This window comes from Phocoena phocoena, chromosome 14 (genome assembly GCF_963924675.1).
Source record: "Phocoena phocoena chromosome 14, mPhoPho1.1, whole genome shotgun sequence".
Lineage (NCBI taxonomy): Eukaryota > Metazoa > Chordata > Mammalia > Artiodactyla > Phocoenidae > Phocoena > Phocoena phocoena.
Genome location: NC_089232.1, coordinates 65,557,743 through 65,572,427, shown reverse-complemented (window position 1 = coordinate 65,572,427; position 14,685 = coordinate 65,557,743). Strand labels below are relative to the sequence as shown.

The window sequence follows — 14,685 nt, the reverse complement described above, 5'->3', positions numbered from 1 at the left end:
TCCGTCCGTTTTTTTTTTTTTACTTTTCAAAAACTTTGTTTTCTTAATAATTATTTTTTATTTTAATAACTTTATTTTATTTTACCTTACTTTATTTTATTTTCTTTTATCCTCTTTCTTTCTACTTTTTCTCCCTTTTATTCTGAGCCATGTGGATGAAAGGCTCTTGGTGCTGCAGCCAGGAGTCACTGCTGTGCCTCTGAGGTGGGAGAGCCAACTTCAGGACACTGGTCCACAAGAGACCTCCCAGAGGCGAAAATCTCCCAGAGGTCTCTGTCTAAACACCAACACCCAGCTTCACTCAACGACCAGCAAGCTACAGTGCTGGACATCCTATGGCAAAAAACTAGCAAGACAGGAACACAACCTCACCCATTAGCAGACAGGCAGCCTAAAATCATAAGTCCACAGACACCCCAAAACACACCACCAGACGTGGACCTTCCCACCAGAAAGACAAGATCCAGCCTCATCCCCCAGAACACAGGCACTAGTCCCCTCCACCAGAAAGCCTACACAACCCACTGAACCAAATTTAGCCTCTGGGGACAGACACCAAAAACAACAGGAACTACGAACCTGCAGCCTGCAGAAAGGAGACCCCAAACACAGTAAGATAAGCAAAATGAGAAGACAGAAAAACATACAGCAGATGAAGGAGCAAGATAAAAACCCACCAGACCTAACAAATGAAGAGGAAATAGGCAGTCTACGTGAAAAAGAATTCAGAATAATGATAGTAAAGATGATCCAACATCTTGGTAATAGAATAGAGAAAATGCAAGAAACATTTAACAAGGACCTAGAAGAACTAAAGATGAAACAAGCAATGATGAACAACACAATAAATGAAATTAAAAATACTCTAGATGGGATCAATAGCAGAATAACTGAGGCAGAAGAATGGATAAGTGACCTGGAAGGTGGAAATGACTACTGCAGAGCAGAATAAAGAAAAAAGAAAGAAAAGAACTGAGGACAGTCTCAGAGACCTCTGGGACAACATTAAACGCACCAATATTTGAATTATAGGGGTTCCAGAAGAAGAAGAGAAAAAGAAAGGGACTGAGAAAATATTTGAAGCGATTATAGTTGAAAACTTCCTTAACATGGGAAAGGAAATAGTTGATCAAGTCCAGGAAACACAGAGAGTCCCATACAGGATAAATCCAAGGAGAAACACACCAAGACATATATTAATCAAACTGTCAAAAATTAAATACAAAGAAAACATATTAAAAGCAGCAAGGGAAAAACAAAAATAACACACAAGGGAATCCCCATAAGGTTAACAGCTGATCCTCAGCAGAAACTCTGCAAGCCAGAAGGCAGTGGCAGGACATATTTAAAGTGATGAAGGAGAAAAACCTACAACCAAGATTACTCTACCCAGCAACGATCTCATTCAGATTTGATGGAGAATTTAAAAACTTTACAGACAAGCAAATGCTGAGAGAGTTCAGCACCACCAAACCAGCTTTAAAACAAATGCTAAAGGATCTTCTCTAGGCAAGAAACACAAGAGAAGGAAAAGACCTACAGTAACAAACCCAACACAATTAAGAAAATGGGAATAGGAACATACATATCGATAATTACCTTAAATGTAAATGGACTAAATGCTCCCACCAAAAGACACAGATTGGCTGAATGGATACAAAAACAAGACCCATATATATGCTGTCTACAAGAGACCCATTTCAGACCTAGAGATACATACAGACTGAAAGGGAGGGAATGGAAAAAGATATTCCATGCAAATGGAAACCAAAAGAAAGCTGGAGTAGCAATTCTCATATCAGACAAAATAGACTTTAAAATAAAGGCCATTAGAAGAGACAAAGAAGGACACTACATAATGATCAAGGGATCGATCCAAGAAGAAGATATAACAATTGTAAATATTTATGCACCCAACATAGGAGCACCTCAATACATAAGGCAAATACTAACAGCCATAAAAGGGGAAATCGACAGCAACACATGCATAGTAGGGGACTTTAAAACCCTACTTTCACCAATGGAGATATCATCCAAAATGAAAATAAATAAGGAAACACAAGCTTTAAATGATACATTAAACAAGATGGACTTAATTGATATTTATAGGACATTCCATCCAAAAACAACAGAATACACATTTTTCTCAAGTGCTCATGGAACATTCTCCAGGATAGATCATATCTTGGGTCACAAATCAAGCCTTGGTAAATTTAAGAAAATTGAAATTGTATCAAGTATCTTTTCCAACCACAGCACTATGAGACTAGATATCAATTACAGGAAAAGATCTGTAAAAACACATGGAGGCTAAACAATACACTACTTAACAATGAAGTGATCACTGAAGAAATCAAAGAGGAAACAAAACAATACCTAGAAACAAATGACAATGGAGACACGATGACCCAAAACCTATGGGATGCAGCAAAAGCAGTTCTAAGAGGGAAGTTTATAGCAATACAATCCTACCTGAAGAAACAGGAAACATCTCGAATAAACAACCTAACCTTGCAACTAAAGCAATTATAGAAAGAAGAACAAAAAAACCCCAAAGTTAGCAGAAGGAAAGAAAATATAAAGATCAGATCAGAAATAAATGAAAAAGAAATGAAGGAAATTGAGAAGACAAACAAAATTGATAAACCATTAGCCAGACTCATCAAGAAAAAAAGGGAGAAGACTCAAATCAATAGAATTAGAAATGAAAAAGGAGAAGTAACAACTGACACTGCAGAAATACAAAAGATCATGAGAGATTACTATAAGCAACTCTATGCCAATAAAATGGACAACCTGTAAGAAATGGACAAATTCTTAGAAATGCACAACCTGCCAAGACTGAAAAACGAGGAAATAGAAAATATGAACAGACCAATCACAATACTGAAACTGAGACTGTGATTAAAAATCTTCCAAAAAACAAAAGCCCAGGACCAGATGTATTCACAGGCGAATTCTATCAAACATTTAGAGAAGAGCTAACACCTATCCTTCTCAAAGTCTTCCAAAATATAGCAGAGGGAGGAACACTCCCAAACTCATTCTACAAGGCCACCATCACCCTGATAACAAAACCAGACAAGGATGTCACAAAGAAAGAAAACTACAGACCAATATCACTGATGAATATAGATGCAAAATTCCTCAACAAAATACTAGCAAACAGAATCCAACAGCACATTAAAAGGATCATACACCATGATCAAGTGGGGTTTATTCCAGGAATGCAAGGATTCTTCAATATATGCAAATCAATCAATGTGATACACCATATTAACAAATTGAAGGAGAAAAACCACATGATCATCTCAATAGATGCAGAGAAAGCTTTCGACAAAATTCAACACCCATTTATGATAAGAACCCTCCAGAAAGTAGGAATAGAGGGAACTTTCCTCAACATAATAAAGGCCATATAAGACAAACTCACAGCCAACATCATCCTCAATGGTGAAAAACTGAAAGCATTTCCACTAAGATCAGGAACAAGACAAGGTTGCCCCCTTGCACCACTCTTATTCAACATAGTTTTGGAAGTTTTAGCCACAGCAATCAGAGAAGAAAAGGAAATAAAAGGAATCCAAATCAGAAAAGAAGAAGTAAAGCTGTCACTGTTTGCAGAAGACATGATATTCTACATAGAGAATCCTTAAGATGCTACCAGAAAACTACTAGAGCTAATCAATGAATTTGGTAAAGTAGCAGAATACAAAATTAATGCACAGAAATCTCTTGCATTCCTATACACTAATGATGAAAAATCTGAAAGTGAAATCAAGAAAACACTCCCATTTACCACTGCAACAAAAAGAATAAAATATCTAGGAATAAACCTACCTAAGAAAACAAAAGACCTGTATGCAGAAAATTATAAGACACTGATGAAAGAAATTAAAGATGAAATAAATAGATCGAGAGATATACCATGTTCTTGGATTGGAAGAATCAACATTGTGAAAATGACTCTACTACCCAAGGCAATCTACAGATTCAATGCAATCCGTATCAAACTACCACTGGCATTTTTCACAGAACTAGAACAAAAAATTTCACAATTTGTATGGAAACACAAAAGACCCCGAATAGCCAAAGCAATCTTGAGAACGAAAAACGGAGCTGGAGGAATCAGGCTCCCTGACTTCAGACTATACTACAAAGCTACAGTAATCAAGACAGTACCATACTGGCACAAAAACAGAAATATAGATCAATGGAACAGGATAGAAAGCCCAGAGATAAACCCACGTACATATGGTCACCTTATCTTTGATAAAGGAGGCAGAAATGTACAGTGGAGAAAGGGCAACCTCTTCAATAAGTGGTGCTGGGAAAACTGGACAGGTACATGTAAAAGTATGAGATTAGAACACTCCCTAACACCATACACAACAATAAGCTCAAAATGGATTCAAGACTTAAATGTAAGGTCAGAAACTAGCAAACTCTTAGAGGAAAACATAGGCAGAACACTCTATGACATAAATCACAGCAAGATCCTTTTTGACCCACCTCCTAGAGAAATGGAAATAAAAAGAAAAATAAACAAATGGGACCTAATGCAACTTCAAAGCTTTTGCACAGCAAAGGAAACCATAAACAAGATGAAAAGACAACCCTCAGAATGGGAGAAAATATTTGCAAATGAAGCAACTGACGAAGGATTAATCTCCAAAATTTACAAGCAGCTCAATAACAAAAAAACAAACAACCCAATCCAAAAATGGGCAGAAGACCTAAATAGACATTTCTCCAAAGAAGATATATAGACTGCCAACAAACACATGAAAGAATGCTCAACATCCTTAATCATTAGAGAAATGCAAATCAAAACTACAATGAGATATCATCTCACACTGGTCAGAATGGCCATCATCAAAAAATCTAGATACAATAAATGTCGGAGAGGGTGTGGAGAAAAGGGAACACTCTTGCACTGCTGGTGGGAATGTGAATTGGTTCAGCCACTATGGAGAACAGTATGGAGGTTCCTTAAAAAACTACAAATAGAACTACCATATGACCCAGCAATCCCACTACTGGGCATATACCCTGAGAAAACCATAATTCAAAAAGAGTCATGTACCAAAATGTTCATTGCAGCTCTATTTACAATAGCCAGGAGATGGAAACAACCTAAGTGTCCATCATCGGATGAATGGATAAAGAAGATGTGGCACATATATACAATGGAATATTACTGAGCCATAAAAAGAAACGAAATTGAGTTATTTGTAGTGAGGTGGAGAGACCTAGAGTCTGTCATACAGAGTGAAGTAAGTCAGAAAGAGAAGGACAAATACCATATGCTAACATATATATGGAATCTAAGAAAAAAAATGTCATGTAGAACTTAGGGGTAAGACAGGAATAAAGACACAAACCTACTAGAGAATGGACTTGAGGATGTGGGGAGGGGGAAGGGTAAGTTGTGACAAAGTGAGGGAGTGGCATGCACATATATACACTACAAAACGTAAAATAGATAGCTAGTGGGAAGAAGCCACATAGCACAGGGAGATCAACTCGGTGCTTTGTGACCACCTAGAGGGGTGGGATAGGGAAGGTCGGAGGGAGAGAGAGGCACGAGGGAAGAGATATGGGAACATATGTATATGTATAACTGATTCACTTTGTTATAAAGCAGAAACTAACACACCATTGTAAAGCAATTATACTCCAATAAAGATGTAAAAACAAAAAAAAGAAAACAGAGGAGGTTGCCAAAGCTGGAAGCATGGATAAAATCTCCAAGGAACCAGTTACAGAGAAAAGAACAGTGAATTGAGAACTTGGGTGATTACTCACCATAAGGGTATGAGAGTGGGGCGAGGAGCCAGCCAAAAAAAAAAAGCGGGGGTGGAAAGAACAGGAATGCAGGACAATCGGGATCATGCAGTGTCTCTAGAGCCAGGAGGGAAGTTATAAGATGGATGTGCTCTCATGCATCCAGCAGCCCAAGTACTACAGAGGTTGAGACAGGCTGTGAATTTGTCAGTGACTCTTTAAAAGAGTTCTATCCTCAGAGGGGAGTTCACTGACCCACAGTGTTGATGAAACAGCTAAGGCACAAGGAAACCTTTCTCAGAAGGGGCGACGATGGTCCCTCCAGACCTGGGGGAAGCAGCAGACAGCACAGGTGGAGCCACAGGCCTGCTGAGGCAGAAAGGGGATGATCGACGGCCCTGCCCGGAGATGGGGGCAGTGGATGATGGGGAAGGCTGTACCACAGCTGTCGTGACCGTCTGGAAGTCACGGTTAAATCAGCAGGGAAACTCACAGAGCAGGCGTTTCACCTGGAGACAGTGTCACCCTGCAGGATGCTTTTCTGTCTGCATCTCATATTTTTGAGGTAGCTGTGCTGCCCACCCTGCCTGATCCAGCCCACGTTTACTGCCAGCAGCTTGGACACCAATGACATCCTCATTGAACTCCTGCTAATTTAATGGTTAATTCCTATAGGCGCTAAGTTGCCTGGTGAGGCGTCTTTCAGAGAAAGTCTGTGCATTTGGAAACCAAGCGGAGTAAACCCAGTCCCAGAGTGAGGGGGATCGTGCTTCTCTTGCTCTGCTGTTAAGCTCCGGGTACAACTAGACACCTGATTCATGTAGAAGCAGGAAATAGAGGCCAAGTCCATCCACATGTTCAAGTATCCCCAGCCAGTTACTTTACCTGGGACTTTGCATCCTTGTCTTCAGTCTTGACACAGGGGCTTAACTTGAGGTTGGAGATCTCCTGGTCTTTCTGCTTTTGAGACTCTAGGCACTTCTGCCTCTGTCGGATGCTGCCCTTCTGGATGGAGGAGTCCTTGGGTACTCTAGAGGAAAGCCACGGGAGGGATGAGAAACCACTACTCTTTGGATTAGTAGTAACAGCAGCAGTTGGAGAGGTCGGGCAGTGTTTGGAGAATGGCAGGGGCATTTCGCCCCGGCTGTGTTACAATGACTTGCACTGCTCAGGGCCTGGGGATGGGGGAGGGGCCGCTAGCAGCAAGGCAGCAGGGAACAATCCAGGAGACTGGAGCCTGGAATGGAATCAGTGAGTCCATGCCCTGAGGTCACACCCCAGAGTTCAAAGCCCAGCAGCTGAGAAATACTGCGACAGCGAACCTCCATCCCTCACGCTACTGATTAATAGAATTCTCTTTCTGGTTTCAGGGATAAGCGGAGCCAACTGGCCTAGACCTCCATATACTTAAAAACCCTCATCCAGATGGCCACAGGTGGTCCCTTCTCCAGACTGAGTCAGCGGAGGGTCTCTCCCTGGAGCTAGCAAAGGCTCAAACCACAGAGCGGATACCTGAGTTCTGGATAGACGTTCTCCAGGTACCACTTGAAGCTCCGGCACTGCAGGTTCTTCCTCAGGTTCAATCTGCTCTCAATACTGGGGGCGAAGGGGGAGGGCAGACACAGAGACAAAATACAGCTGTGTCAGAGATGCGTACCAGCAACATGGACCCAGGAGGTACCAGCCCTCCAGGCTGGGAGGCGTACAGCACAAACCGTGCCCATGCTCTGCACCCACGTCTCCCTGGAGGGTGCTGGAGAAAATAATCAAGAGAGATTTTGAGAGCTCCAGACAGAGCTATGGAAACACTTAGCAATATCTCACAGTGGAGCGGTAATGACACCAAAGATTTGTGCTTTACTTGGAAACAGAATTTGGGGGTGTTTTTACTTTTCATTAAAAACGAGGCTATGAGGACATTCAGCGTGTTGTTAATAATTCACCACCGGGGCTCTGGGTCTACTTACAAATCTCTCTTTGGATTCTGCTGTTGAACTACCATCCCCCCGATGCCCGGCCTCAACCAGCCCAGCCTCAAAGAATCCTCTTCGTTAGCTGGTTCTGGGCTTTGGTCATGTATTTGTTCATCACATATTTCCTGAGTACCTAGTACGCACCAGGCATTGTGCCCAACGTGGGACGTGATGGTGAACTTTTGAGCAAGAGAGAGACAGGTAACGAACTGGGTGCTCACAGCCCGACGTGGATGTGGGGTGGGAGCACCTCAGAGGTGGCCCCATGCTTGTCGGGTCAGTGGTGGTCGAGTGGTAATGTGGAAGCTGGTATCTGGAAGCAAAGTGGAGGTTGTCCAGACAAACCAGAAAGTGGGTGAGGTGGGGGCCCCTGGTAGTGCCAGGGGAATAGCAAAGAGAGATTAGTGCACATGGAGAGGGAAGGGGTCTGTTGGCAGGAATAGCGGTGCAGGTTAGAATATATGTGTGTGAACGGACGTATGTGGGGGCATGGGAGAGGGGAGGTGGGTGGGAGGAGAGATGAAGATGCAGACCATAAAAGGTCCCGTGAAATACTGTGGAGGAGCTTGGACTTCATTTTCAGGGCAATGGGATGCCATGGATGGGTTCTAAGCAGGGAACGATGTGGCACTGTTAGCCCTTTAAGAGCATCTTACTGATGGTGAATGCATCTGATGTGCAAAGCTGGGAGAGCAGTTAGGAGGCAGCTGAAGAAACCCAGGTGCTGCTCATGAATGCTGGTAGGGAAGTGGGGTGCGAATGGAGAGAAGGGACAGGTTTAATTCTCTCCACTGCACCACCAGCACCCACCCGAGTTCCATGTACACCTTGTCTCTCCTGGGTGACCACACAGAACTGGCCTCGCTCTCTCCAGCCTTGCCTCCTTCCACCCCAGAGACTGGACCGGGCGCCCTCACGGCACTGGAACTTCTTAAACAGCACTAACCACCATTCCTCACCAGACTCTAAGCAACATGAGGACAGGAATGACATTGTTTGAAAAGGGCTAAATGTTCAGTATTTGCAAGAACCCAGATGTTCAGTGCATGAGTGAGGCAGGATCTCTGGGACGTGGTGATTGTCTAGGTGTGGGAGGAGAGGGGGAGGGAAAAGTCAAGGCTGACACTCAGATTTCTGGTCTGGCAACAGGATGCAAGGAAGAGCGTTCACTGAGATGGGCAATCTGGGGTAAGGAGCAAGTTTAGGAGTGAAGAGGATGGGTTCAGTTAGGACTTGTCGAGTTGGAGGAGCCTGGGAGGCATCCAGGCAGAGATGTCCAGTTGCTACTCGGACATAAGGGATGGAGCTCAGGGGAAAGGTGCAAGACAGAGATGGAAACGCAAGTATCGGCAGCACAGTGGCGGTTGATGCCAGGGAAAATGTGGAGTAAGAGGGCTTATGACAGATCCTCGGGGAACACCAACATATAAGGGTGGGGAGAGGAGCCTGAGCCTGCAAAGGGGGCTGAGAGGGTGCAACCTGCACCGCAGGACAAGAGCCAAGACTGCAGGTCTGGAAACCGAGATCAGAAGTGTGCCTGAAGGGGGCTGGGTGGGAGAAGTCTCATACCAATGGGGTAACATAGAGAAAGGTAAGTGGTCCCAGGGAGTCATGGGTGGGCCAGGTGGGAGTGATCGCAGGGGATAGGGGCACGGCCTCAGGTCACAGTCAGGAGAAGGGGGAGGGGAGCCGCAGACAGCGATGCAGGCAGCTCTTTCATGAAGCTTGGCTCTGAAGGAGCAGAAGACCGGGTGTAGGTGATGAGCAAAGCTGGACTGAGGGAGAGTTCTTTTTTTTTTTTGCGGTACGCGGGCCTCTCACTGCCGTGGCCTCTCCCGCTGCGGGAGCACAGGCTCCACACGCACAGGCTCAGCGGCCATGGCTCACCGGCCCAGCCGCTCCACGGCATGTGGGATCTTCCCGGACCGGGGCACGAACCTGCGTCCCCTGCATTGGCAGGCGGACTCTCAACGACTGCGCCACCAGGGAAGCCCCTGAGGGAGAGTTCTTATAGTTTGTTTTCTTTCCTTCTCGTCCTTTTTTGTTTTTAAAAACTATGTAAGATACTGAATAAATTTAAATGCCAATGGGGACCATGCAATAGAGAAGAGAGATGGGTGATCAGGGAGACTGAAAGAGGGCAAAGTCCCCTAGAACAGGGGCTCCCACACTGTCTGTGCATTAGTATCACCTGATGGTGGGGGGATGGTTCTTTTACAAATTCTACAGCCCAGGCCACAGCCCAGGGGAAATCCACCCTCTGGGGGTGGAGTAGAGGCAGCAGAGTTTTTGAAGCTCCCCAGGTGGATGCGATGTACACACAGTTTGGCAACCGTCACCCTGAAACCTCGCCCCTTCAGCTGAGGTCCTCAGACCAGCAGCACGGCACCACCCGGGGCTTACAGAACTGCAGACCTACTGAACCAAAATCCACACTTTAACAAGATCTCCGGGAGATCTGTGTGCACATTCAAGTGCGAGAAGCCGACAGGCAGGAGGAGATGAATCCAGGCAGTGGGACCTCGATTAATGATCATTTATGAACGAATGCAGGGGGCAAGAGTGTGTCCAGACAACAGGAGGCACACCTTATCCTTCTGGTGCAGATACAGGTTCGTCTGTCTTGGGGAGTTGGTGCTATTTCATCTACAAAACAGAGGTGTCATCTTCTGTGAGTGAAAGGAGTGGGGTGGCCTCAGCAGCTGGGGAGAGGGGCAAAGGTACAAATGGAGATTGAGGGAGAACGCTGGCCAGGCAAGGTGGCAGGCTCAAGAGGTCCACCAAGGGTCTCCCTGCGCCTGATGGCCACGGAGTGGTCGCAGCACCACCTCATAGGCCCAGAACTGTTTAGCAGCCTATGAACCGGGGAGGAAACGGTACAAAGTCGGGTTCGTCCAGGTTAAGAGAACTTCACCAGGGAGGGTTGATAGACGCCCAACAGAGCAAGAGACCTGAGGACAACATCTTCTAAGCATTTTCTTTAAGCAAGAAGGTGGAACCCAAGTTGGAGAGGGGAGGGGCAATGAAGAAAGGAGGGGTGGACCCACGTGGCCAAAAGACCGGAAGTTGGCTGAGGACTCAGAATAAACGCCTTGGGAGGCTCTGAGTACGAGAAGTGGAGAACAGTGTGGGTTTATGGTTTCAGAAATACAAATCACTTTAGCAGCCTCTGATTTAATCCTCCCGGGCAGTGATGGGCTCGACCTATGGAGAGTAGGCTGCAAAAATCCCATCTGTCAACAGCCTTAGAATGACTGAGGGACATTAGACGACAAAAGCCACCGGCTGCCCCCCACAAAAGACGAATGATAACATCAATGAAGTTGCCATTTTTCTCTACTCAAATCAACCCTGGGTTGGGGAATGCAACATCACAGGGTTTTGGAATCTGACAGGTGTGATCTGAGCCTTCTCCCCCTCCTGTAATGGTGTGATCCACGGCAGGAACGTGAACCTTTAGAGGACCCAGTGTCATCTGTAAAACAGGGGTAATTATACCCATTTCTCAGTTTGCAGAGGACTAATGGGATATCTCATGTAATGGTATCTGGCCCTTAATTTCTCTCTCTGTCCTCTTCGACCCCCATGAAGCTGGAGCCCGGCTCTAGAGGAGATCGCACGGTACCGTTCCTCCTAGGAAGGCAGAAGATTTAGGCTTGGGCAGCTGAGGACGAGAAGGAAGGAACTCCGACCTGGAGGGACCAGGGCTGCTTAGCCCAGCACTTCACCTTTCTATAAAAAGCTGGAAACACCAGTCCACTGCACAAGGCACAGCTCTGCCCACTGAGTAGATGGCCCAGGTTGCCCGGTGGTCATCCCACAAGAGCTGTCCGAGGCCCTGCAGCCAGAACTGGGCAGGAGCAAGGAGGCGCACGAAGGGAGAAGAGCCCCAGCCTGGGCCCTGGGGGGGCCTGGGGGCTCGGGAGACCAGCTGAGCACACAGGCCTGCGAGCTGGGGCTCTTGGCGCTTTGCACAAATAAACCAGGAGGGACACTTACTTTCCAAAGGGTCTCTCCAGGGCGAACGGCCGGGAAGCATAATAGTACTGCTTGTATTCATCCATCCACACCTCAGCTGTCCGCTTGGTGTTCCTGAGGAGACAGGGGGTGTCGGGGAGGGTCAGAGAGGACCTGGGACGTGTCCAGGTAAAATATGCACAAGCAGCAAGCCGGCAGCATCACCCCCGTGGGGCCCACCATGGTCCAGTGACATTACTCTCCCCACAGTGCCGAGCCCAGCCACCTCCACCAATCTCCAAAGGGACCTCTACCCCAAGACACAGGGTTTGGGTAGTCACTACATACTCTTTTCCCAAAAGGCACAGGCCAGAGAAATTACACCAGAAACTGAACTTCTGTCGCCCTCAGAAAAGAAAAAAGTCAGGGAGAAAAGAGCCAGGAGAATCTGGTACGTCCCTTCGGTGCCAGTACAAGAGGAGAAGGGCCGACCGTCTCGCCTCTGGCTGTCCGCGGGCACCTGCTCCAGAGCTCTCCCCTTCAGCCCAGGGCCCGGCTCTCCAAGGGGACAGCCAGCCACACACGGGCTCCCACAGGCCACGTGATTAGCTTGGTGCAGGTGTAAAGGATTAAGCAATCACGCCATCTCGGTCAAACGTTTGCCAGGACTCTGAAGCTTTTAAAAAATCAGCTATTCGCTCTGAGTTTGACATCCAAGGTCACAGAAAAGGAGACAGAGACCGACACGGAGGATGTCATTGCTCAGCTGTCCAGGAGGCGGGGGTACCAGGAAGAGAGGATGTGGGAAAACAATCAGAAGCCAGGAGCAGGGCTGAAGCGGCACCTGCCAAGGCCCGAGTGCGTGGACTCGGGGTCTCAGCAGAAAGGCCACGCCCCTCCAGATTTCTGCTTCTGTGTGGAACAGAGGCATTCAACAACGGAGCGTGGCACGCCCTTCCAGCCCGTGAACCTGGAAGGAGTCATGCACACGCAGCCCAGCTCTTGGTGCTCGGAAGACAGCTAACAGAGCCTTGCCGCCTCCCTTCACTGGCCTAACCACCAGCAAACTGGAAGCTGCCGAGGAGACACTGCCCCACATTTCCCTCCCCTCCAATGACCCACTGGTGGCACGCAGGATGCCCGCTGGCCAGGGCCCAGTCTCAAACACAAGGAACGTTCTGGAGCCCAAGGCTCTGCCCCCTCACTCCCAGGCTGGCCCCTTTCCCCATCACAGCCCCACCGTTTTCCTGTGCCAGGCGCCCCCAGATCACCTTTCCCTGTAAAAGCCCGGAGCCCAGGCAGCCCTGCCTTTGTTCCTGTCCCTGCTGACTGGGTTCTCACTGCCCTGCCCTGCCCAGCATGGGGTCAACTTTCTCCCTGTTCAAGCCCATCACGCCGCCACACCTGTCCACACCCACAGCTGTCCATACGTGTGAGAAACCGAGGACGGGAGAACCCAGATGAGGAGAAGAACACCGCAGGGGAAGCAAAACACCAAAAGAGGCGCTTCCCCCAAATGGACCAAATGAGAGAAAAAAAGGGCAAAGTGGAAATAAATGGGGAGTGAGCTGTCAAGTGACAAGAGACAAGGGGAGACGAAGCTGGAGGACCAGAAGAAGAAAAGGAGAAAGAGGTGTAAGGAATTATTTTTAAAGAAAAGGAGAAAGGCTGAAGAAAAAAATCACGGAAAGCAGAAGGGCGTATGGAAGGAGGGAGGGAGCAGGAATAGGCAAGTGGGCACCGCTGGGTCACTGAGACCCCAGGATCTTCGTCCTGTCCCCAGGCAGGAGATGACAAGTCCCAGGAAAGGAGCCCAGGGCCGCAGGGCCTATGCCAGCCTGGCTGCTTCTGTGCACCCTCGAGGCCCTGGAGCAGTCAGGTGGGTTGTACCTACTTGTGCCTCCCCGTTCCCGATTCTTCCCAAGGGCCTTTCCCCTGGTGACCCAGCCTGAAGGTGGGAGCAGCGGATCTTCTAGAACTCAGGGGCAAAACGGTCACCCTTCCCCCACCCCAAACAACCCAAAATACCCAGGGCCCTGAGCCCTGCAGGATGACGCTGCCCAGTGACTTGAAGCCCCCAAGGCTACATGTGGGGCCTTGGAAGCCAACAGTGGAGAACAGCCTTAGGGCTTCCAGCCTGAAGCTGGATGGGCAGGCCTGACCTCTCCTGCTCAGGAAGCAGCCCAGCGAGCAGGACCCACAGCCCCTGTCCAACCAGAACACTCAGGCAACCTACCAGAGAACCCAGGGCAGCAGCAGCCCATCACCAGAAAAGCCCTCGGCCACTGCAGCGCACACTTACTTTATATACGTGTTGGCATTTCCATCTGGGAAAGCATACGGGTGCTTCTTCCGGAAGACGTGGCCCACTCGGCTGCAGGGGATGATCTCTAGGCTGCCCCCGCACATCCACACCCTGAAGGAGATTTCTGCAAGACAGCCATGCCCCCCATCACTGCTCTGCCTCCTGGACGGAGGGGCACAGGATGGCAGCGTTGAGACTCCAGGCGCCAGGGAATCCCAGGGAGCGGGGAGGGCTGGCCGCACCCAGCCTCGGGTGCGGCGGTTACCAGCGTGCTCCACTGGCCCGGCAACCTCGGCTTCCCGGCCCACAAGGATTGGTAACAACTCACACCTGGGAGGGTGGTTTGAGTTAACACGGAAACAGTAGGCGGCAGGGAGGAGCACACAAAAATCAACGCCTGTTCCCTGCCCTCATGGAGGCCTCTGGAACACACTCAGGGGCCCGCACAGCTGTGATGCTTTAGCCTGGAAAGAGAAGCCTGGGGGCTATGGGAGAGCTGCTTTTGAGCATGTGGAAGATGGATTAGATGAGCTCATATGATCCCAGAGGGTTAGAGCCAGGACCGAGGAGAAAGAATTTCCACTGGAGACTGTGGGAGAATTTTCTGATGGTCAAGGTCCAGATAGAAGGGGCTGTCATGGAGTAAGTGTATTTGCCACTCTG

At 47.9% G+C, this 14,685-nt stretch overlaps 1 protein-coding gene across 1 annotated transcript in view; it reads right to left on the bottom strand.

Annotated features, from left to right (window-relative positions):
• GALNT14 (polypeptide N-acetylgalactosaminyltransferase 14) overlaps positions 1-14,685 on the bottom strand; it is a 224,264-nt gene that overhangs the window by 12,966 nt on the left and 196,613 nt on the right. Inside the window, exons 10-13 of the mRNA XM_065890762.1 lie at positions 14,020-14,146; positions 11,760-11,852; positions 7,300-7,383; positions 6,673-6,817 (exon numbers count right to left, since the gene is read on the bottom strand). Coding sequence (XP_065746834.1) covers positions 6,673-6,817; positions 7,300-7,383; positions 11,760-11,852; positions 14,020-14,146 — 449 coding nt within the window. The remainder of the gene's footprint in view (positions 1-6,672; positions 6,818-7,299; positions 7,384-11,759; positions 11,853-14,019; positions 14,147-14,685) is intronic.